This window comes from Rhinatrema bivittatum, chromosome 2 (genome assembly GCF_901001135.1).
Source record: "Rhinatrema bivittatum chromosome 2, aRhiBiv1.1, whole genome shotgun sequence".
NCBI lineage: Eukaryota > Metazoa > Chordata > Amphibia > Gymnophiona > Rhinatrematidae > Rhinatrema > Rhinatrema bivittatum.
In genome coordinates this window covers 354,387,998-354,412,586 of record NC_042616.1, presented here as the reverse complement: position 1 = coordinate 354,412,586, position 24,589 = coordinate 354,387,998, and the positions used below count along the sequence as shown (strand labels likewise).

The window sequence follows — 24,589 nt, the reverse complement described above, 5'->3', positions numbered from 1 at the left end:
AGTGAGTGTAGCAATCCTGGGGTCATTAGAAGGGGAGAGTTTGAGGGTCTGTTGGTTATGGATGAGGAGGAGTTCAGTTTTAGCGGAGTTCAGGGCAAGCTGGAGGGAGGTCAGGAGAGTGTTAATGGAGGTGAGGCATTTCTCCCAGAAGTTTAAAGTAGCAGATAGTGATTCTCGGATACGGGATCATCAGCGTAAATGTAGAATTTGAGACCAAGATTTGAAAGATGATGACAGAGGTGGAGGAGGTAAATATTGAATAGAGTGGAGGAGAGGGAAGAACCTTGGGGCACCCCTTGTGGAAGAGTAAAGGAGGAGGATTCTGAGGAGCTGAGTTTAACGGAGAAACGTCTGTTTACTAGGTAGGATCTGAACCACAAGAGGGCTGAGCCATTTATGCCGATGTCAGTAAGGCGAGAGATGAGTAGATTGTGGCTTATCGTGTCAAATGCCGCTGAGATGTCAAGGAATGCTATGAGGAAACTATGACCTTGGTCAAGGCCAGTGAGGAGAAAGTCGGTGAGTGAAAGAAGGAGGGTTTCTGTGCTTAAGTTTTTGCGAAAACCAAACTGTGAGGAATGAAGTATGTCATTATCATCAAGGTATTCCATGAGTTGGGTGTTAACCTTCTCCATGATTTTGGAGATGAAAGGGAGATTGGAAATGGGGCGGTAGTTGGCGGGGTCCTTGGGATCCAGAGTGGGTTTCTTGAGAAGGGGTTTGATTACTGCATGTTTGAGGGGTTCGGGAACTGAGCCAGAGGAGAGGGAGCAGTTAATGATCTCTGCTAGCGGATGAGCAATGATATTAGGAATGGAGAGTAGGGATTTAGTAGGTATAGATTCAGATGGGTGGGATGCAGGCTTAGATATTTTGAGGATGGCCTCAATTTCTTTAGCAGATGTGAGCTCTATGGTATTAAGAGTATTTTTTTGAGGGGACGGGGTTGTGTGCGGCCTGGAGGGAGCCGGGAGGAGGTGTGGTAGTAGGAGGCAGGGTGCGGAGTAGGTTGGCTATTTTGTTGTGGAAGAATTGTGCAAGTTCTTCACACTTTGTGCTAGCTTCGTCAAGCTAGCTGGGGCTGGGACTGGTAAGGGTTGTGACATAGGAGAAGAGGGCTTTGGGGTTAAACGTGTATTGATGGATCTTGGTGGCATAGTAATCACGCTTTGTTTTTTGAATGGCATTACGGTATGAGTGTAGGTGGGATTTGTAGTCGGTAGAGCACTGTGGGTTTGGGTCTTTGCGCCATGCTCTTTCTTTGAGTCTAAGGTTGTGTTTCATTAGGTGTAGTTCGGTGGTGTACCAAGGTTTGTTGGATGGAGTGGTGCGTTGCTTACAGGTTATGAGGGGGCATGTGTTATTGGCTATATCTTGTGTGAGGCTGACCCAGGAGTTAAGGGCAGTATCAGGCGAGGAGCAGTCAAGTCTGTGAAGGGATTCGGAGAGTGCTGTGGTGAGTTCATCAGAAGTGCAGGTCATACGGTAGGTGTAGGAATTGTTGTTTTGTATGTGGTTGCAAGTATTAGTGGCGCTTACGGATAGGTGAGTCTCGATAAGGGCATGGTCAGACCATGGGACTGGGGTGCAGGTGGGAGGAGAGGTGACCTGGATACTAGGATTAGTGAAGATGAGATCGAGGGTGTGCCCGGCCTTGTGCGTGGGGGCTGATATGTTTTGGGTGAAGCCGAGGGCATGCAGAGCAGCTAGGAGGGTTTCACAGGAGGGAGATAGGGGGTATGGAATCAACGTGGAGATTGAAATCTCCCAATAGAATGGCAGGTTTTTCGTTGTCTATATTGTTAGAAATGAGTTCTATGAGGGGCGAGGGGTTATGTTCCAGGAGGCCAGGTGGGGCATAAATAAGGCAGATTTGGAGGTCAGGAGATTTGAATAAGCCGACTTCAATCCTTGGCAGGGGCAGATATTTGTAGGCCTACGTTTAAGGGATTTTTTGGCGATGAGAATGCCACCACCCCTTTTTTCGGTCTTGGTATGGAAAAAATGTCGTGGGAGCAAGAGGGGAGTTGGTTCACAAGGACAATGTCAGTATCCTTAAGCCACGTTTCCGTGATGGCACAGATATCAGGTTTGTGGTCATGGATAAGGTTGTCGAGGATATGAGTTTTTTGGTGAGGGAGTGAGCATTGAATAGCATGAGTGATAGTGGTGAGGCCAAGGAGTTTTGTGTAAGAGGGGAGATGAGGCTAGGGAGGAGGGACTTACGAGGTGTTGGAGGGTTAGCATGTTGCAGAGGCGGAAATCTTAGCAAGGGTTGGTGTCTACGGGGGATGGGGAATGAGTTGAGGGGTGTGTGAGATTGGGGAGGCATGTTGGATGGAGGTAGGGGGAAGATCGAGGGAAGATGACGGGAAGGGGCGGCGAGCAATGAGGCAGAGAAGGGGAAAACGAGTGGAAAATGGTGAAAGGTGGATAACCGTATCACAGGTAGAGTTTGCAGGGAAAGAAAGAAATATTCAGGGAAAGGTTAAACAAAAAATAGAAATCATTCAGTGGCAGGAATTCAGCAAGTGATAAATAAGAGACATAGCAAACAATTCAATACCGATCTAAGTACAATATATAGCAATTTGTAAAATATGAAGCAGGGGCACAAAGGGGTGCACTAAGGGGCAGGCCCCTTTGGCGCGTGACGCCTGGTGTGCGGTGCCCAGGGTGAGAGCCCGATTTAAAAGGGCAGTCGTTTCCAGCGGAAGCCGCGTGGCCTGTGGCTGGAGTCGGGTCTGGCCTCGGATAGGCCAGCGAAGAAGCTGGAGGCGCGGTCGAGGTTGGGCCGGGAGGGCCGAGTGGCGATGCGAGGAGGTCAGAGGAGTGGCGCAGCACCTGGAAAGGCCTTCAGGTACTGATGAATTCCTCTGCTGAGTGAGTCTACTGAGTGTCCGTCCGCTGAGAAGGTCTGCAGAATGGGTCTGCTGAGTGAGAGTCCATTGAGTGAGTCCGTTGAGTGACCGTCAACTGAGTGAGACTGCTGCGTGCGACTGCTGCGTGTAACAGTTGAAGTGAGTCTGATGTGTGTCTGTGTGTTCAGCGAGGCTGCAAGTCTGATGAGAGTCCGCGGGGTGTCGGTAAGCTGAGTGAAGATGATGGATGAATGAAGGGGAGAGAAGGTCTCAGAGTGTTCGGATGCGCTGATAGTGATGCTCCGGTGCGCACAAAGGAGCGCACAAAGGGGCATGCGCGCGACGCATGGGAAGGAGAGAAGTTAAATGCAGATTCTGAAAGCTTCTTCTCTGATGTGATTCCAGCTGAGGGGAGGGGTCAGCAACCACGAGGTGGAGGGGAAGGGCTGAGCACAGGGAGATTCAATCCAAGCCCTGGAACTGGCTTGCAGAGCAGTTAAAAGCACACAGAAAAGTAAGTACCTGCATGGAAAGGAGAGAAGTTAAATGCAGATTCTGTAAGCTGCTTCTTTGAGGCCAGGCCTGCGCGATCAGCGCCAGAGTCCAGCCGGGGTAAGGCCTTTTAATTCCTCTTACCCCAAGCCAGCGCCGACCACGAGGCAGTCTGACCCGGGACTAGAGCCGCTTCCTCCTCTTCTCCCTGGAGCCAATCCGAAGCCGCCGCCGATCAGCCAATCGGGGGACAGCCCCGACTGGCCTTTAAATCATCGTGGCACCTAGGCGCCGCACGCCAAGCGTCGCGCACCGAAGGAGTGCGACAAAGGGGCAGGCCCCTTTGTGTGCCCCTTCGTGCAGCTGCAGAGTGCAGTAGCAACCCCCTCCCTAGCTGCAACTACAACTTCCCACTTTAGCATTCGCCTCAGACTTCAGACAAACCAATATCTCTTCAGTCACCACATCCAGCAATTACTCAAGCAACCTCAACCTCAACCTACTCTGGCGTTTATCTTCCCAGCCTCCATCCAGCATTCAACTCACATCCAGCCGGCATTCTACAGACCTCAACTCCTATCCAATCCCCTCAGCTCGACCGGAACACTATTCTCCTACTCGAGGCGGATCTTGAGGATATTTTCTATTTCAAGAGAAGACGTAGACTTGAAGGAGACTAGAGATGAGTTTTGTTGATGACCAGAGGGGGGTGAGAGGTGGGGCAGCGGAGTGGGCACCATGAGGGGTGCTATGAGGGTGGCAATTTGTTTCTCAAAGAAGTCTGCCAATTCTATGGCTTTACTGGTAGTTTGGTCGTCTGGAATGAGAGAAGTGGACGGTTTGGTGAGGGCTGATACGTAGGAGAACAAAGCTTTGGAATCGAAGATGAAGTGATGGATCTTATTTGAGAAAAATTCTCTCTTTGTTCTGTTGATGACGTTCCTGTAGGCGTTTAGGCGTGATTTGTAGGCCGCTAAGGTTGTAGTGGAGGGATTTTTGCGCCAACTGTGTTCGTGACTTCTGAGATCCTGCTTGAGGACTTCAATTCAGGAGTGAACCATGATTTCCTGTTGCCTTTATCTGGATGAAGGGTCGTTGTGATCAATGGGCAGGTTCGTTTGGCTACTTTGCTGGTGATGTTGGTCCAGGAGGAGGTAGCCGTGTTGGTGTCAGAGAGGTCTAATTGATCTAATTCATTGGAGAGCTGTGTACTAAGGATTTCTCTGGAGCAGGGTTTCCTGAAAGTTACCGAGGTTATAGGGAAAGCCTGGGGAGGGTGATCCTTGATTTCTAGGGTTGTGGAGATGATCTGGTGATCCGATTATGGGACTGGAGAGCAAATTGGATTGGCTGCTAGCAAAATGCCCTCATTTATGAAAATGAGGTCTAATGTGTGGCCTGCTTTGTGGGTTGGACTGTTGACAATTTGCCTGAATCCCAAATGGCTGAGTGTGGTGAGTAGGGTTTCGCAGTTCGAAGAGAGTGGCCGGGCGTCCACATGAAGGTTAAAGTCTCCCATCAGGATAGCTGGTTTGTCCGCATTGAAGTGTTTTGCGATGAGTTAAATGACCGGAGAGGGGTCGGAATCTAGTGTTCCTGGAGGGGTGTAAATTAAGCCGATTTGAAGAAACCTGGATTTGAAGAAGGCGAATTGTAGGTTAGTTGTAGCATTTGAGAGATGAAGTGTTAGGCCAAGCCCTTTTTTAGCAGCTAAGAACAGCCCTCCTCCTCTCTTTTTGGGTCTAGGAATTGAGAGGAGGTCATAGGTTTGAATGGGGAGCTGATTTATTAAAACTGTGTCCGAGGGTTTCAACCAGGTTTCTGTGATTGCACAGATGTCTGGTTTGGTTTCTAGCAGGTAGTCGTTGAGTTTGTGAGTTTTCTTGGCGATGGATTGGGCGTTGAATAGAGTAAGTGAGAATAGTGAAAGGCAGAGTATTTGTGTGACCAGTGATATCATGATGGGAATGAACCTCTGTTGACGGTTGGAAGGAAGAGCAATTGATTTGGGTTTAGGCAGTCGGGCTGAATGGTTGTAGGACAAGGCCATCCATCCCGTAGTAGTTCTGGAGACCGTATCTCCGAAGGGACAGGACAGGATGGAGGCGGTCCAGAGAAGGGTGACCAAATGTTACGACTGTCGCTGCCCGACGTCTCCAGTCCGCCCTCCTTACCTCTTTGGCGACTCCTCCCGCGGTTGATGGACGTCTAGCTGCCGCAGCGTCTGCCTGCCGTCCTCTCCTGTGTCCCCAGTCCGGCTTGGTTGCTGCATCCCGCCATGTTGTTCAGCTACCATAGGGCGCATGCGCCGCGCGGCCCTGCTTCTAATTCCTTCTTTGGCGCAAACCTCAGGGGCGTCCCCCTGTGGTGACATCACGCATCCCGGATACAAAAGCCTACTCTGCTTGCTAGCTAAACGAGTTAGCAAGGGACTCCTTCCGGATGGGATTCGCTCTCCGTACCTAGCTACTCTGCATCTCCTTAATTGAACTTACTCTATCGGGGTACCCGCTCCTCGGGGGCCTCTCTCTTTTCTTTCAGGTCGCTGTCTGGAACCGGTACTCGCTCCTCGAGGGCCCATGTTCCCAGACTCGCTGCCTGAGCTCACTTCTGCTTGGAAGAAACCGCTGCCTTACACCATCAGTGAGTTACCATCTAAATTCTCTCAGAGCTGTTCCCTGGAACCAGGTACTCGCTCCTCAAGGGCCTGCCTCTATTCCAACTTCTGTGTTACTTTCCGGGAGAAACCGCTGTGTGAGTAATCAACCAACGAGGCTCTATACCAGAACCCACTGTACTCACTATCTCAGTTTCTCTCCACTACAGCACAGCTATTGAGGGATCCCTGTTCCAATGTCCTGAGGGACTACAAGCCCAGCCGGGCTTCATCTCTACTCACTACTGCCACCTCTGGTGGTTTCTCAACTCTGTTAATAAAAGATAATTTCCTGTCGTGTAGCCAGATGGACTCAGAACAAGTGGGTATAGTGTGCTCGTGCTAGCAGTTGGAGACGGATCTGACGTCAGCACGGGTACATATACCCCCACAGGAAGTGAAGCTCTTCAGTAATTTCCGTCTCCAAAGCAGTTTGGAGAGCCTGCAAGCTCGCTGAGCGTGTTTCCAATCTACTTCTACTTTTCTACTTCTATTACTAAAATCTTTACAGGAACATCGAGCCCCGCGCTCCTGCGGTGATACCACTGGTCCCTTCCCCCAGTTGAGCTTCCCGGGGTGAGTTCCGTGCTCCCTCGGAGGTTTAGGCCTCGGTCCGGTGGCCGAATCGCGGCAAGGACCAAGCCTGCGGGCTAAGAGGCGCCTCGGTCCCGGCGTGGACCTGGGAGGCAGCGGGTGCATTCCTCAAGCGCGGTGGTGACGGTACTTCCCCTCTCCCCCGCAGCCGGAGACCGCCCGGGTTCTTGCCGGGAAGCGCCGAGGATCAGGTAAGGCGCACAACTTTTACTTTTGGTCTCCGAAGTCCAGGATCGGCGGCGTTGCCTATATGCGGCACGCCGCGGTGGTCGCCATTTTGTTGGCCCGGTTCAGGTATTGAGCGCCCATGATAGGCGCCTGTATTGAGCGCATACTGCTGACTGCATATTATTGAGCGCATATTGTGTTTAGCGTATATTGCTGACCGCATATTATTGAGCGCGTATTGTGTTTAGCGTATATTGCTAACCTCATATTATTGAGCGCATATTCTGTTTAGCGTATATTGCTGACCGCATATTATTGAGCGCATATTGTATTAAGCGTATATAGCTGCCGCTTAGTATTGAGCGCATATTGTGTTTAGCGTATATTGCTGACCGCATATTATTGAGCGCATATTGTATTAAGCGTATATAGCTGCCGCTTAGCATTGAGCGCCTATTGTATTAAGCGCATATTGCTGCCACATATTACTTTAGTGCAATGGACCAATCGAATGCCCCGGTGTCCCAGGCGGCGGCGCCTCCTGATTCCTGCGTGAAAGCTCACGGCCTCTGCTCAGCATGCCAGCTTACAGCCACGCACAGCGAGGAGCCAGACTCCCTTTGTGCCCAATGTGAGGAGGCAGTGGGAGCCTCGGGCCAGGACCAGTCTCAGCCAAGGTTTGTGGATAGTTCTCCAGGGGCCACCCCGGATCTTACAGGCAGTCTCGAACAGCCGGGAATCCCAGGGGATCTGGTACCTAGGCGACTTGAGACCACCTCCATTTCATGGGTGGATCTCTTTAAGGGGATCCATGCCTTTGTACAGATGCAATCAGCTTCCCGTTCAGGCCCTGCTGTTACAGTGGCTGCTGCTCCTGCTGCTGCTCCAGTGGACCCTGCCCCTGGACCTTCGCGCCCTTATCGTGCACCGCCTCCGGGCAGTCCGGTTCAGGCGGACCCTGATGTCTCGGAGACCGACTCAGAACCCTCCGAGGAGGGGGAACTTCCCTCGGGGATGGAGCCATATCGAACCATGAGGCGGTTCTTTCCCAAGGAAGATCTCTCCGACCTAATATCTCAGTGCCTGGCGGAGTTGGATATTTCAGGGCCCAGCTCTGCGGTGCCACCTACACAGAACCCTCTGCTGGAAGGTCTTCGTCCTTCAGCCCGCCATTTTCCCTTCTTGCAAGCTGCACAGCAACTGATAGATCTGGAATGGGCTGCACCAGCGGCCTCATTCAAAGGGGGGCGGGGCCTGATAGGCATGTACCCGGCTATCAAGGAGATGCTGGCGTGCCCTCAGGTGGACGCCTTAGTTAGCGCTGTGGTCAAGCGCACTACCATTCCAGTTGAGGGGGGGGCGGCCCTCAGGGAGGCTCATGACAGGCGACTGGACGCCATCCTGAAACAGATATTTGAGGTGGCAGCTCTGTCTTTGCGAATCGCAACTTGCTGCACAGTGGTGACGCGCTTCTGTTTGTCACAGGTAAGGAACAATGCTCCGGCAGTGGACATGGAGTCCTCTCTCTCGTTCCTTACGGATGCCGCATCCGACCTAGTCCGTACAACAGCTAAGGGGATCTCATCTTCTGTGGCTGCCAGGAGGCAGCTCTGGATACGGAATTGGTCTGCTTATGCTCCTTCGAAGACACGCCTCACCAGTATGCCCTTTAAGGGGTCCTTCCTGTTCGGCAGCGACCTTGATAAACTGGCCAGCACATGGGGAGCTTGTCCCATACCTCGACTGCCAGAAGACAGGTTCAAAAGGAACCAGCGCGCCTTTCCAAGGCCCTCCAGAGGCAGAAGTTCTCCACGCTTCAATCCCTATAGGGGTCGCTACCAGGCACCTCGTCCTCAGGCCAGGAACCAGTCCTTTCGGCCCAAGCAGCAGAAGAGAGGAGCCGGCTCGGGCTCAGGTCCCGGCCGCGCCTCCCAATGAGATTCAGCCGATCCTTCTGGGGGAACGGGGCCATAGGGGGGCAGGTTAACCCTCTTCTACCCCAGATGGGTCGAGATTACATCGGACCAGTGGGTCCTCGCCATCATCCGAGAGGGTTATTTTCTGGACTTCCATCATTTCCCTTCGGACAGGTTTGTGGAATCCTCGTGTCCAATCCACAAGAAAGCAGCATTGGAATCTACCCTGGCGAGGCTCCTGTCCCTGAAGGCCATAGTCCCGGTACCTGCACGGGAAATGAATTCTGGGCATTATTCCATTTATTTCATGGTACCCAAGAAAGGGGGCATCTTTCGGCCCGTCTTGGACATCAAGTCCGTCAACCAGTACTTACGGGTCCCGAGGTTTCGCATGGAAACTCTGCGCTCAGTCAAGAACGCAGAACAGCCAGGAGAATTCCTCACGGCCTTAGATCTATCAGAAGCCTACCTGCATATCCCGATTCATCAGGATCATCAGCGCTACCTATGCTTCAAGGTGTTAGGACGCCACTTCCAGTTTCGGGCTTTGCCCTTCGGGCTGGCCACATCGCCGCGGACCTTCACCAAGGTGATTGTAGTGGTAACAGCGGCGCTCAGACGGGAAGGAATCCTTGTCCATTCCTACCTAGACGATTGGCTGATCAGGGCGAAATCGCGAGAGGAGAGCCATCGGGCAACCAACAGAGTGATCGCCCTTCTGGAAAGTCTGGGATGGGTAGTCAACCTCAGCAAGAGTTGCCTACAGCCTTCCCAATCTTTGGAATATCTGGGAGTCCAGTTCGACACTCAGGCAACACAGTCAGTCTCGCCACCAAGAGAAGATTAAAACTTCAGACGCGTCTCCGGTCCTTGATGGGAGCCAGTCGACCCACAGCTTGGGATTACTTGCAGGTTCTCGGTCTCATGGCATCCACCCTGGAAGTTGTACCCTGGGCAAGGGCCCATATGAGGCCTCTACAATGCTCCCTGCTCTCTCGATGGAGCCCCCGCTTCCAACATTACTCTATGCATCTACCCCTACCGGCCAGAGTGCGGACTCAGCTACGGTGGTGGTTGCAGTCCAACCACACGAGCAGGGGGTCCAAGATGTCCTCCCCCCACGTGGACTCTGCTCACCACAGATGCCAGCCTGAGCGGATGGGGAGCACATTGCGAAGAACTCACAGCCCAAGGGCGGTGGAACAGAGAAGAGTCGGGGTGGAACATCAACCGACTAGAGGCACGGGCAGTCCGGTTAGCCTGCCTGAAATTTGTTCACAGACTAAGGAACAGAGTAGTCAGAGTGATGTCAGACAATGCCACCACGGTGGCATACATCAACCGACAGGGCGGAACCAGAAGCCAACAGGTGTCCCTCGAGATAGCCCTGCTGATGGCTTGGGCAGAGGCGAATCTTCAGGACATCTCCGCCGTCCCCATTGCCGGAAGGGGCAACACCACGGCAGACTTCCTCAGCAGAGAAAGCCTAAATCCAGGAGAGTGGCAGCTGTCCCCCACAGCTTTCCAGATGATTGTGGATCACTGGGGGATTCCGGACATGGACCTACTAGCGGACAGGTCCAATGCTCAAGTACCCAGATACTTCAGCCGCAGGCGAGATCCGTTCTCTCAGGGGATCAACGCCCTGGTTCAGCCATGGCCTCCAGGGGCCCTGCTATACGCCTTTCCTCCATGGCCCCTGCTGGGTGCCCTTATTCACAAGATTCGGAAGTACCGGGGCCTAGTTCTTCTGGTGGCACCAGACTGGCCAAGAAGACCCTGGTACGCGGACATGAGAAGACTACTGGCAGGGGAGCCCCTTCCCCTGCCTCCGCTCAGGGACCTGCTCCGTCAAGGTCCCATCCTTCAAGAGGATCCGACTCAATTCTCTCTTACGGTCTGGCCATTGAGAGGGCTAGACTGAAGAAGAGAGGTTACTCGGAGCCAGTGATAGACACACTCCTCCGAGCCCACAAGTTCTCCACATCCCTCACCTATGTCAGGATTTGGAGAGTGTTTGAAGCCTGGTGCGATGCCCATGGCACCAATCCCCATGCGACTACCATCCCAATGGTTCTGGATTTCCTGCAGGATGGGCTTCAGAAGGCTCTCTCCCTCAGCTCCACCAAGGTTCAGGTGGCTGCGCTGTCTTGCTATGGTCCCAGGAGGGTTGGCAAGACCATTGCCAAGCATCCAGATGTTTCTCGCTTCCTGAAAGGAGTCAAGCACATTCGTCCGCCACTGAAGTGGCCAGTGCCTTTGTGGAACCTCAATTTAGTTTTGGATTTCCTTGCGGGATCCACCTTCCGACCCCTTCGGGGCCTGTCTTTACATTCTCTCACTTTAAAGATGGTGTTCTTGCTGGCTGTATGTTCAGCACGCCGCATCTCGGAGCTACAAGCACTGTCTTGCTGGGATCCTTTTCTCAGACTCACTCCTGAGGCTATCCATCTTTGCACAGTTCCATCCTTCTTGCCTAAGGTAGTCTCACGATTTCACCTCAACCAGACCATATCCTTGCCAACTACGGCAGGCCTGAAGAAATCAGAAGAAGGGCGTTTGCTACGCCATCTCGACATTGGCAGATTGCTGCCCAGATATCTGGAAATGACAGAAACAGTTCGAAAGACTGACCATCTGTTCGTCCTTCACAGCGGGAAGAAACAAGGTGAAGCGGCCTCTCGGCCCACCATCGCCTGCTGGATTAAAGAAGTTATCAGAGCGGCCTACGTAGAGGCCGGGAAGTCACCGCCTCTTCAGGTCAAGGCTCATTCTACCAGAGCCCAAGCGGCATCTTGGGCTGAATCTAGGATGCTGTCGCCTGCAGAAATATGTAAAGCGGCGACGTGGTCCTCCCTCCATACCTTCTCCAGGTTCTACCGTCTGGATGTCCAGGCCAGGGAGGACACAGCATTTGCGAGGGCAGTGTTACACGGTCCTCAGGCAGCCTCCCGCCCAGTCCGGGAGTAAAGCTTTTGTACATCCCACTTGTTCTGAGTCCATCTGGCTACACGACAGGAAATGGTGAGATTACTTACCTGATAATCTCGTTTTCCTTAGTGTAGACAGATGGACTCAGCATCCCGCCCAGCTGCCTGTCTACATTGGTTTCACCGATTCAAGGTAAGCCTTATCACTTCTTCCATGAGTGCGTCCACTCTGCCAGGTGTCGACGCATTCCGGTTGGGAATGCTGGCGGTCTCCAGCTACTATCAATCGGTCAGGGGAATCCTGTTTTCACTATTTCATTGATCGTCAGTACACATATATCCATAACAGCTTTTGCAAGGAAGATTACTGAAGAGCTTCACTTCCTGTGAGGGTATATGTACCCGTGCTGACGTCAGATCCGTCTCCAACTGCTAGCACGAGCACACTATACCCACTTGTTCTGAGTCCATCTGTCTACACTAAGGAAAACGAGATTATCAGGTAAGTAATCTCACCATTCTGTGTTGTGTGTCCTAAAGCTGAGCCTGACCTGTGGCCCCTCACGGGACTTCCCCCCGTGAGCGTGGACATCTGCCACAGTGTCCAAGGGTCTACCAAAAACCTTACAAACAATAACACCAAAAAGGTGGAGGGTCTTCATCGAATGACTTATGAGGAGAGATTGAAGAATCTAAATATGTACACCCTGGAGGAAAGGAGGAGCAGAGGTGATATGATACAGACTTTCAGATACTTGAAAGGTTTAAATGATCTAAAGACAATGACAAACCTTTTCCAAGTAGTAAAGGCACTGGAGAGCGGATGGTGAGGATCCTCAGGTGTTCAGTGAGTTGTTTCAAAATGAAGTTCACACCAACTCCGGAGTCCACCAATGCCAAGGTGTGGAACTCCTGGTTGTCCATCTTGATGGACACGGGAACATTCAGTGGAGGAGACGGTGAAGTCAGGCCTAGGAGTCAATCAAGGAATCCAGAGAGGAGGGCAATTCGCAAGCCGCCAACTCATCTTTAATCCGAGGACTCAAACCTTCGAGAAAGATGGAGCATAGACAGTCAAAGTCCCAATGTAATTCTGAAGCGAGGGTTTGGAACTCAATAACATAATCCGTTAAAGGGCGAGTGCCTTCTTGGAGTTGAAGAAGAGATGATCCAGAAACAGCTCATCGACCAGGGTTTTCAAAGACGGACTGAAACAGGGCCAAGAACCCTGGAATTTCTCAAAGGACCAGGTCTGCTCACTCCCAGAAAGGTGACGCCCAGGCCAAGGCCTTACCATCCAAAAGGGCCAGGATGTATGTAGGTGATCACGTCTGGGAAGTAAGCTGGTTGCAGGCAGAAGTGCATATTGCACTGATTTAAGAAACCCCTGCACATGAGGGGGTTCCCTGAAAAGCATGGAGGTGCCGGCAAGGGCACAGTCAGCCGAGGAGCCGGCGCAGAGGTGGAGGTGTTGAGCTTGATAGACATTGAAGTGGCAGTCACGGTAGCTTCTAGACGAGAGCTCAGGTTGTCTATGGCAGCTATCAGAGACTCCAAGAATTTCTGCTGTTCGCTGATCCTTTGTGCCAGGCCAGGAATGGCCTGGAGAGCCGAGACCTCTGCCGGGTCCATGGACTTGGCAATCTGTTATGGTTTGTGGGTTTGTGGACCCTTGGCCCGAGATGCAAGTTGTTACCACCTGTGGGGAGAAGCCCCTCAGGTCCACACTGTTGGGAGGAGAGGTCAGGCACAGCAGGGAGCTCTGGGTGAGACTATGGAGAGGTCCTGAGGAGTCAGGAGGAAATCCCCAGTAGATGGACAGGCTGGAGATAATACCTGGACAGAGTCTCCCGAAGGGGAAGGCGCCAGGCAGGCAGCAGAGCGGGAGGTGCTAGACTCGTGTGCAGGAGGTATTCTGGAGAGGCAGCCCCGAGGGGCAGCGCTGCTGAGCGAAGGAGGTGCAGCTGTAGTGACGTAGGTCAGCCCGCAGAGCAGGGAAGCCCGAGGCAGGTCTCCAATGATGACGTATGCTGAAACCCAAGGAGCGGGAAGCACTGACAGTCTCTGCATGGTACAGAAGCACTGCCCCAAGGAATGGGGAAGCGCTGGCAGTCTTTGTAGCATGTAAGCGTGACCCCGAGGAGTGGGAAAGTGTAGCATGAGAGCACTGCCCCGAGGAGCGGGGCGGCGTTAACAGTCTCTTGTATAGCAGATAGGCGCAGCCCCGAGGAACGGGGAAGCACTGACAATTGTGCACAGCACATAAGCACAACCCCGAGGAGCGGGGAAGCACTGAAGTGGAACTCCCGAGTGGTAAAGGTGTTCCAGGGGGCAGCCCCGATGAGTGGGGAGCCTTGCAGGGTAGGACTTCAGGAAGAACAGGGCCAGCCCGAGGAGCGGGGGAGGCCAAGAGACCAAGTCCCCCCATAGGGTGCGCACATTGGCCCCCGAGGAGTGGGTACCAGACAGAGTCCAAAGTCCAGCAGAGTCCAATAGCGTAAACACAGGAACCTGGAGGCAGGAGCTAGTAGAGACTTTACGGAACTCGTTGCCAAGTCGGCTGGTTGAGGGCGAAGGTGGAGCTTAAATACCTTGATCCGATGACATCATCAATCAGGGATGCCCCCGAGGTTCCCGCCAAAGAGGCTTCAAAGGAGGGGCCCGGTGGTGTTCGCGTGTGCCTAGGAAGGCCCGACGTGGGTGGCGGCAGCATCTCAGCTGCCACGAGGAGCCATGGGGAACGCGGTGGTGGAGATTGGCCTGTGCTGCGAGCAGACCCGGGGAGGGCAGGACGCAGTCATCTGCGACTGACGGGCATAACATTCATATATTGAGTTGTTCCTGTTTCAGTGCTTGCAGTTAGTACTGTTTTGGTATGGGAATTTTACTGTATTAGTGTCATTCAGTTTACTCAAGGCTGTCCAAGGGCTAAACCCATACCTTACACACTTTACATAAGCCTAATACCATATTGGTTCAAGGTGTCTTTTTTTTTCTTTTTCTTTTTTTTTTTTTTTGGCAGTTTTCTGGGTGGCCCCATAGCAGTGCATGTTTTTCTGTACAACAAATTGGTGCCAGCTACAAGGCCCAGCTAGTTACCAATTTTATGTACCAGTAGGTGGGGCTGGAGCACCTAGGGATCATTCCTGCACAATTTAGAAATTTTGGATCGGTAGATGGGGTAAAATAGGTTTGGGGTCGGGGGAGTATCAGTTTTGACAGTTTGGATTGCCAGAGGGAGCAGGATTTTTTTTTCGGTGGTGAAAAGGGGCCTGGGACCGAGCGTAAGTCTGATCATTTCTATTGTGTGTTGGTTTTTTAGGGAAATTGGGGAAACAAATACAAATTTTGTGTAAAAAAAAACAGAACGGGGAGCAGCACAGCAATAAGCCTTAACTTAAGCCATCCCTTAAGTTCTAACTTTTTAACATAACTCTACCAGAATCTTCCCAATTGGCTAGACGCTCGTTCCAGCCACAGTATAGACATATGTTCTCAACCTCTAGTTTTTTTGCTGTCCTTTTATTTCCAGGCTACTCTAGCCCCCAAGTTCCATCTCCCTGTTATATGTAACTGCGCTTCGGCCTTCCTGTTATTAGGTTATGTTTAGTTAGTCCCTAAGTTCCATGTAAACCGGTCTGATATGAATCTTGTCATGAAGTTCGGTATAGAAAAATGTTAAATAAATAATAATAATAATAATCTACTCATTTCAGGAAGTTATGTGCTAAGGGGAAAAAAAGCAAAATTATGTGGTAGAAAGCTAAATTTAAGGTTACATAAAATAAATTTAGACAAAACTACTTAGTTCTTACTTTAATTATTCTCTTGAGGTGATAAGATACTTTTCCAGCGTATATATCTATTAGGGTAATACTTGCATAATTCTACAAGGCATAATTATCCTTTTCTGCAGCAGGGTTTTCAAAACTACTGAAAAGTTAAATTGACAGGCTTGTAATTTCTTTCTTCCATGTACCCATTTTAGTATAGTGGAACTACATTGGCTGTTTAAAAGCTGTGAGGGAGGTCAGCACTTCCTTGAACTCTTGATATTCTAGGGAGTACCCCCTCACACTATGGGGTTTATGTATTAACGGTTTGTGATTTTACTATTCTATAGGTCAACATAACAGTGTTACAGAAGAATTACATTTTGAGTATTAAACACGTTTCACATCATCTGATCGAGAGTAACCAGCTTGGGATAAAAGAAGTAAAACTGAGTTATTAAACCTTAGAAAATATCCACCCTTCAGGTTACATGAAGAACTGAATTTAGCAGATTTCCTTGGGTATATTAAATGAAAGCATGTAACTTCATGTTTAGACTGATGTATTTTAGATTTTGCATTTCTTTTATGAATTTGTAGGAAATAGCATGAATTTTGAATAAGATTAAGTACTGTACAATTTATTTTGTGATGTGAAAAGGAGATAATTCAAACTAAAGAAACAAAATTGCTTCATGCAAGACTGTATATAATAGATGATTAATCAACTGATCAGTGAGTTCTTTTCCATGATAGCATGATCTTTTGAAGGAAGAATGATGTACACATAATTTTAAACTGGGGAGCAAGGCCTTGAAAAAGCAACAGCTTTCTATGAAATGTAAGCATGTAATATGGTCATGGATCCTGTGAGACCTAGTTATATTTAAACATAAAACTATGAATAAAAAATTAATTGTATTTATATATTTTAAGAATGCTATAATTTTTAACTTTGAGAAAGAAGTCACATTGGTGTGAAGTTGTCACTGTGTAATACAAGTTTACTTTACCTTACCTTAATTTAGCGACTCATTGTTTGCTGTGTGTAGATTCTCTAATATTAAAGTCTCTATAATGTGCATAATCTTTTGCCTATCTAATTTAATTGATTTCAGATTCTTTCATTTCTGATTGTTTAGAATTAGTTTTGCTGCGGAGTAAAAACAACCTGGGACTGTTTCAAATAATCTTTGAAAGAATCTGTTTTTTTTTTATCTACCTGCAGACATGAAGCTCATTCGCTGTGATTTTTCCTTTACAGGGAAATGCTGTGGGGTTCATGTGTTTCATTGCTGACTGTCCTTCCATGTGTCTTGAAAGTGATGCTGCAGAGTCTGCAAGTGAGCAGGGTTTGTCAGGAAGAACTACCTGTCTTCGCTCAACTGCTTCGTCTATTGATGCAACATGCACAGCTCAGGAATCACATGATGACAAATGTTCTTCTGGTACAACAGATTGTCAAGGATATTATGGTAAAGAACAGTTCTTTCCTGGTGGGCTTCAACGGCACTGGTGTCTAGCATTAGAATAGACCCCACATGCATTCAAAATATTTAAACAATGTAACATCAGTCAAATCTTCATACTTATCTTGAAAAGGATAACATTTTAGATGTAAAAAAAAGTTTTCTTGAAAAACTTTATCAAAACACAATCATTTACAGTATTTCAACCATAATTTATATCGGCTAACCAAATTTAATAAAAGTCTCAAAGGAAATCATATTAAGTACTCAAATATAATTCAAATTCTATATATGCAAATAATCAAGAGCCCCTTCAAAGGCATCCATTATCTCTCTACTTCTTGTAAATTCTGCAGAAGGGATACTCCAATCCACATCCAGCAGATTAAAATCTCCAATGAGCAACATTTCTCCTTTCTTCTCACAGGACAAGCAGGATGGTTGTCCTCACAAATGGGTGACATCGAGGATGGAGCCCAACCACGGAAAAACTTCTGTCAAAGTTTCTGGAACTTTGACTGGCCCCTACTGGGCATGCCCAGCACGGCACCAACCCTGCAGCGAGCAGGGGTCCCCCTTCAGTCTTCTTTTTTCCGCGCTGCAGCTGCCACGCGGTGAAGGAGCTCTTACCACATTCCTGATAGGAAATTCTTCTCGAACTTCTTTGAAGTTAAATACGCCCCACAGGGGTCCCCCCTCTATCTACATTTAGTCCGCGGTGTTTCGGTAAGTTTTTTGCCGTTTTTCGCCAGCTACCGTCGAGTTTTGCCTTCGCGGCCTGCTGGCCGTCGACCGTCCCGTGGCTAAATTTTTGGTCAATGGCCATGGCGTCAGGGTTCCGTCGGTGCCCGGATTGTACTTGCACCATGTCTATCACAGACCCTCACAGAGTCTGCGTATTATGTTTGGGAAGTGAGCATGATGTCCTGACTTGCACCAAATGTGCCATGACACCAAAAGGTCGCAAAGCCAGAATGGAGAAGATGGGACTCCTTTTCCATGCTCACACTCCGACGCCGTCCATCGCATCGACGTCCTCGGAACCGGCACCGTCGAAGTCCTTCCATCGTCGGCAACCTCCCGGTGACCGTCTGCCATCGACGTCTCCACGGCCATCGACCCCTGTCCCTTCCCCCGAGGATCGTGGGGATCGGAGGGAGAAGCATAGTCATCAACATCGCAAGTCTCGGACCATCGAGGAATCGAAGTCTTCGACCTCGCTACCGTCCGAGCCACCACCGAAGAAGTCTCGATCAGAAGCAGCACCGTCCACTTCTGTTTCTGAGACATTGAGGCAACCCTCACCCCATCGGGGTTTGGGAGCAGCGATTCCACAGGTGACGGTGGTCCCTCCGGCTCAGCCTCAGCCTCCCTCTTCCGCGGAGCCGGGTATTGTTACCCCAGGTCTCCGGGAAGAACTGCACCGGCTGGTCCAGGAGGCCATCGATAAAGCGATGCAAAGGTTCCAGACTCCTTCGGCACCGACTCCGCCACCGAGAGTGGAACCAGTCATCGACCCGATTCCAGCAGCGCTGGCACCGCTGCTCGCACGGATGGAAGCGCTCGTGACCGCCCTTCCACCGGTAATACCCGGGTCACCGACAGCATCTGTGCGCTCCCCGATGACAACTTCATCGGGTACAGAAACACCGTATCGAATTCCTCCTTCGGGAGTAGTCCCATCGGTGCCATGTCGTCCCTCTCCACTGATACATTCCTCTGGGGCGATACGTACATCAGCTCCATCGATGCCTTCGATGCCGGCACTGATGCCTCCAAGGGGATTTTCGATGCCCCCGGTGATTTCTTCGGGTTTCTCGGAGCCTCAACCGGGTCCTTCAGGTATCCAACCCCCTCGGGGTCCTACAGGTCAACAACCTGATCCTTATGACACCTGGGGTGATAATTCTTCCTCGGATACCGATGATTTACCTTCACCACCCTCTCCTGCTGAAAGCAGAAAGCGTTCTCCTCCCGAGGACCTCTCTTTCACAAATTTTGTGAAGGAAATGTCGGAATTGGTCCCTTTTCAGCTTCAATCGGAGCAAGATGACAGGCACCAAATGATGGAATTACTCCAATTTTTGGATGCCCCAAAAGTCATCACTTCTATTCCAATTCATCAGGTTTTTCTGGACCTATTAAAAAAAAGAATTGGGAAACTCCTGGATCTGTTGCTCCAGTAAATAAAAAAGCGGACTCTACTTACCTCGTACAGTCAGCACCTGGCTTTCAAAAACCTCAGCTAGACCACCACTCTGTTGTGGTGGAGTCAGCACAAAAGAAAGCTAAAAGAATGAAGCCATACTCATCCATACCTCCCACTAAGGAGAGTAAGTTCTTAGATAGTATAGGCAGAAAAGTTTACCAAGGGGCCATGCTTATTTCTAAAATAGCTTCTTATCAGCTATACATGACCCAACATAACAGGGTCATTTTCAAGCAGATACAAGAATTTTCAGATACCTTACCAGAACAATTCCAACAAGAACTTCAAACCCTAGTGCTTAAAGGATTTGAAGCCGGAAAGCATGAAATACGAACATCTTATGACATATTCGATGCTTCCACTAGACCAGGGGTCGGGAACCCATGGCTCGCGAGCCAGATATGGCTCTTTTGAGGGCTGCATCTGGCTCGCAGACAAATCTAAATCAGTGTGTCACCACACTTTCCTGCTGACCCAGCTGCTCCCCGGTCCTCCTCCGCCCGGGCTGACAGCATTTTAAGCCCGGGCGGAACGCGGCAGGACAGCTGGAGTCAGCGGCACCGGCGTGCTCTCTTCTTCCCGCGGCCCGGAAGAGGAAGTGGAGCGTATCGGGTGCCTGCGCGGCAAGAAGAGGCCACGCTAGTGCGCTCTGCATCGGCCCGAAGAAAAGAAGACTGCAGCGCGGCTCGGAGGAAAATGAAGAGCTTCAACCGTGGCCGATGGGACTCCTCCTCCGCGAGGGCTGAAAATGAAGGAGGTTAGCGTTGGGAGGAGGCTGCTGCTGCCGTGAGTTCCCGGGGTGGGGGTGGGGGAGAGAGAGAGTGAATGCTTGCTCGCTCATTCACTCTCCCCCACCCCCACCCCAGGAACTTGCGGCAGCAGCAGCCTCCTCCCATCGCTAACCTCCTTAGTTTTCAGCCGCGGAGGAGGAGTCCCATCGGCCGCGGTTGAAGCTCTTCATTTTCCTCCGAGCCGCGCTGCAGTCTTCTTTTCTTCGGGCCGATGCCGAGCGCACTAGCGTGGCCTCTTCTTCCCGCGCAGGCACCTGATACTCTCCACTTCCTCTTCCGGGCCGTGGGGGGGGCGTGTGTGTGTGTGTGAGTGAGAGATTGCATGTATGTGAATGATTGAGAGCCTGTATATGTGAAAGAGAGTATGTCTGTAATTGAGAGCCTGCCTTTGAGAGAGAGCATGAATGTAAGTTTATCATTGGGAACCTGTATGTGTAAGTTTGTGATTGAAAACCTGTTTGTGTGAAAGAGTATGTGTGTATGATTGAGATCCTTTCTGTGTGAGAGAAATCATGTGTATGTATGATTAAGAGCCTGTGTGTATAAGTAAGAAAGAGACCATGTGTGTCTGTGTGTGATTGAGAGCCGATTTAGGTGAGGGAGCATGTGAGTATGTGATTGAGAGCCTGTGTTTAAATGAGAGAGAGAGACCATGTGTGACTGAGAGCTGATTTAGGTGAGGGAGCATGTGAGTATGTGATTGAGAGCCTGTGTGTAAATGAGAGAAAGAGAGGACATGTTTGTAAGCATGTGAATGAGAGTCTTTGTGTGAGAGAAAAAGACAGCATGTATTTATGTGATTGAAAGCTTGTGTGTGTGTGTAAGCGTGAAAAGATAGACAGCATGTGTGTAAATGTGTAATTAAGAGCCTATATAAGTGAGAGAGAAAAAACATGTGTATATGTGAGTACTGAGAGCATGTGTGTATAGGTGTGTCATTGAGAGCCAGTGTGAGAGAGAGCGCTGGAATGTGACTGAGAGAGGAGAAAGTTCCAAGCAAACCACCCCATCTCCTGCTAATTCAGAACAATCTCAGGACACCTGGATATCAAACGTTCCCAGGTATGCAGAGCAAAAAAATTTTTGTATCCTTATTATTTTTCATTACTGGGTCTTTGTGTCTGCTATTTTGAAATATTTTGTTGGTATCTGGAAATGTTTTATATGAGTTTTTAATTATTGGATATTCCACTCATCAGCTGTTTCAAAATATGTTCTTTTTGTTAGTACAGTTTTACTGCTGATGATTTTATATTTCTTGATTTGTTTTATAAGGATGGGTGATGTTTCTCTTTTCCTTTGTTACACTGCATACAGAGACTCTGGCTTGTTGCAGTTTCCAGTTCAGTTTTTTCTGCATGCTTCTTGTTATGCGTTTTGGTCTCTTTATTCTATGTTAGGTGAGGGACAGCACGTGATTCAGGTGAGGTTTTCTGCTGGCGTGTAGTTTCTGTGTAGGACTCTATAGCAGCCTGACTTGGTCCATTTTCCTAATAGGAGATGTATTGGTGTCTTAAAGCCTGGTGTAATATTTTCAGAGACTTATTGTACTTTAAAAGTGTGATCTTACATAAAATGCACACATTTACTTGTATTTAGTTTTAAACATATTGTATGGCTCTCATGGAATTACATTTTAAAATATGTGGCGTTTATGGCTCTCTCAGCCAAAAAGGTTCCTGACCCCTGCACTAGACTGTCTGCTACAGCCATCTCGGCAAGGCGCTGGGCTTGGCTTAAGTCTTCTGACCTTCACCCGGAGGTTCAGGACAGGCTCTCCGACCTGCCCTGTTTAGGGGATAATTTGTTTGGTGAGCAAATTCAACAAATAGTTGCTGAATTAAAGGATCATCATGAGACCCTTAAGCAGCTCTCATTGATTTCTTCTGACTTCCCTTCTAAACAACCATTTAAGAAGGAACCTAAAAAGTCATTCTTCCGTCCATGGAAGTATTATCCCCCACACACCAAGTCCAGGTCAATGAGGCCGTATCAAAAGCCTCAGCCTCGCCAACCTCGAAAGCAAAAACCCACACCAGCTCCACAACCAGGTCCTGCGTCGGGGTTTTGACTTTCAATTAGAGAGCAGATGCCTAATCCCTCTTCCAAACATACCAGTAGGAGGTCGACTAAGCCACTTTACAGAGAAATGGCATCATATCACTACAGATCATTGGGTGCTAGCGATCATTGCACAGGGTTACCATCTAAACTTTCTAACTCTTCCTGCGGACTCTCCGCCTCTACAAGCGTGGAGACTTACCGACCACTCTGTTCTTCTAGAGCAGGAGGTATCTCTTCTCCTCCAGTCCAACGCTATAGAACCCGTTCCTCTTACCCAACAAGGACTGGGGTTCTATTCCAGGTACTTTCTGATCCCAAAAAAGTCCGGAGGACTTCGACCAATCCTGGACTTGAGGGCCCTCAACAAGTACCTTCACAGAGAAAAGTTCAAGATGGTAACCCTGGGCTCGCTTCTACCTCTGCTACAAAGAAAGGACTGGCTCTGCTCTCTAGACCTCAAAGACGCTTATACCCACATTGGGATAACTCAGTCTCATCGCAAATACCTCCGATTTCTAGTAGGCCAAAACCACCATCAATACCGAGTGCTCCCATTTGGTCTAGCATCCGCACCGCGAGTTTTCACCAAATGTCTCGTAGTGGTTGCAGCGTTCCTCAGGAAGGAAGGCGTCCATGTATACCCCTACTTGGATGACTGGTTGATCAGGGCCCCAACCCAGCAAATCGCTCGGTCCTCCCTGACCCTGACAATTCGAACTCTAATTTCGCTGGGATTTCTTGTCAATTACGAGAAATCCTACTTTCTCCCATCTCAAACCTTATCCTTCATTGGAGCAGACTTGGACACCTTACAGGCAAAAGCCTTCCTTCCTCATCAACGTGTCCAAACCCTTGTGTCCCTAGCTTGCCAATTGCAGTCTCAACCCACAGCAATAGCTCGCCAATTCCTCATTCTGTTGGGACACATGGCCTCTTCAGTTTATGTGACTCCAATGGCCCGTCTAGCCATGAGAGTCATGCAGTGGACTCTGAAATCACAATGGATACAAGCTACACAGCCTCTGTCGACCGTTGTTCGCATCACCCATGCACTCCGTCTGTCTCTTGCCTGGTGGACAAATCGATCCAACCTCCTCCAAGGCTTGCCCTTTCATCCACCAGATCCTCAAATAATTCTCACCACCAACGCCTCCAACGTCGGCTGGGGAGCCCATGTAAACAATTTACAAACTCAAGGATTCTGGTCTCTAGAGGAAGCCCAAACACCAGATAAATTTCCTGGAGCTTCGGGCAATCCGATACGCTCTCCGGGCCTTTCAAGATTGCCTATCAAATCACGTAATCTTGATTCAGACGGACAATCAGGTGGCCATGTGGTACATCAACAAGCAGGGAGGCACAGGCTCCTTCCTTCTCTTTCAGGAAACTGCGCAGATTTGGGCAGAAGCCCTCTCCCGTCGATGTACCTCAGGGCCACCTACTTGCCGGGGGTAGAAAATGTCTTGGCAGACCGGCTAAGCCGTGTCTTCCAACCACACGAGTGGTCACTCAATCCCTTGGTAGCGACCTCTCTTTTCCAGCAATGGGGTTATCCACACATAGACCTCTTTGCGTCCCCTCAGAACCACAAAGTGGCCAATTACTGCTCTCTCATTCGGACTCAGCACTCTCGGCCCAGGGATGCATTTTCCCTCCCGTGGTCAACCAGTCTGCTTTATGCATTCCCTCCACTTCCTCATCTGTTGAAGGCTCTTGTGAAGCTACGTCAGGACAAGGGAACCATGATCCTGATCGCACCTCACTGGCCACGCCAAGTGTGGTTTCCCATACTCCAGGATCTCTCCATCCGCAGGCATATTCCCTTGGGAAAGGACCCGCATCTGATCACTCAAAACAACGGATGCCTCCTCCATCCCAATCTCCAAGCCTTGTCCCTGACGGCATGGATGTTGAAAGGTTGGTCCTCCAACCACTTAACCTATCGGATTCAGTTTCTCGTGTCCTCATCGCTTCACGAAAGCCTTCCACAAGAAAATCTTACTCCTATAAATGGAAAAGGTACACATCATGGTGCACTTCTCAGTCCCTTGATCCCCTTTCCTGTCCAATTCCTAAATTTTTGGACTACCTTTGGCATTTGTCAGAATCTGGTCTAAAGACCTCTTCCATTAGAATGCATGTCAGTGCGGTAGCCGCCTTCCATAAAGGTATCGGGGGTGTCCCTATTTCAGTACAACCCCTTGTAACACGCTTTCTCAAAGGCTTGCTCCATTTGAAGCCACCTTTAAGTTCTCCGGCCCCATCTTGGGACCTTAATCTGGTTCTTCGTCGCCTTATGAAACCACCCTTCGAACCTCTTCACTCCTGTGACCTTAAATATCTCACATGGAAAGTGATTTTCCTTTTAGCTATCACTTCAGCTCGCAGGGTTAGTGAGTTACAGGCCCTAGTTACCTATCCGCCTTACACTAAACTCCTGCAGGACCGGGCAGTACTCCGCACTCACCCTCAATTCTTACCTAAGGTAGTTTCGGAGTTTCATATTAATCAATCCATCATACTACCTAAGAACATAAGAACATAAGAAAATGCCATACTGGGTCAGACCAAGGGTCCATCAAGCCCAGCATCCTGTTTCCAACAGTGGCCAATCCAGGCCATAAGAACCTGGCAAGTACCCAAAAACTAAGTCTATTCCATGTAAC

At 49.7% G+C, this 24,589-nt stretch overlaps 1 protein-coding gene across 4 annotated transcripts in view; it reads left to right on the top strand.

Moving 5' to 3' along the window:
• The window catches only part of TEX10 (testis expressed 10), a 678,603-nt gene that overhangs the window by 619,712 nt on the left and 34,302 nt on the right, over positions 1-24,589 (top strand). For 3 of the 4 annotated variants that reach the window (XM_029589917.1, XM_029589916.1, XM_029589915.1), the window contains one exon: positions 16,655-16,865. In XM_029589917.1, coding sequence (XP_029445777.1) covers positions 16,655-16,865 — 211 coding nt within the window. Of the gene's footprint in view, positions 1-362; positions 520-16,654; positions 16,866-24,589 lie in introns of those variants that run through there. The other variant, XR_003854633.1, reaches the window with a different exon arrangement.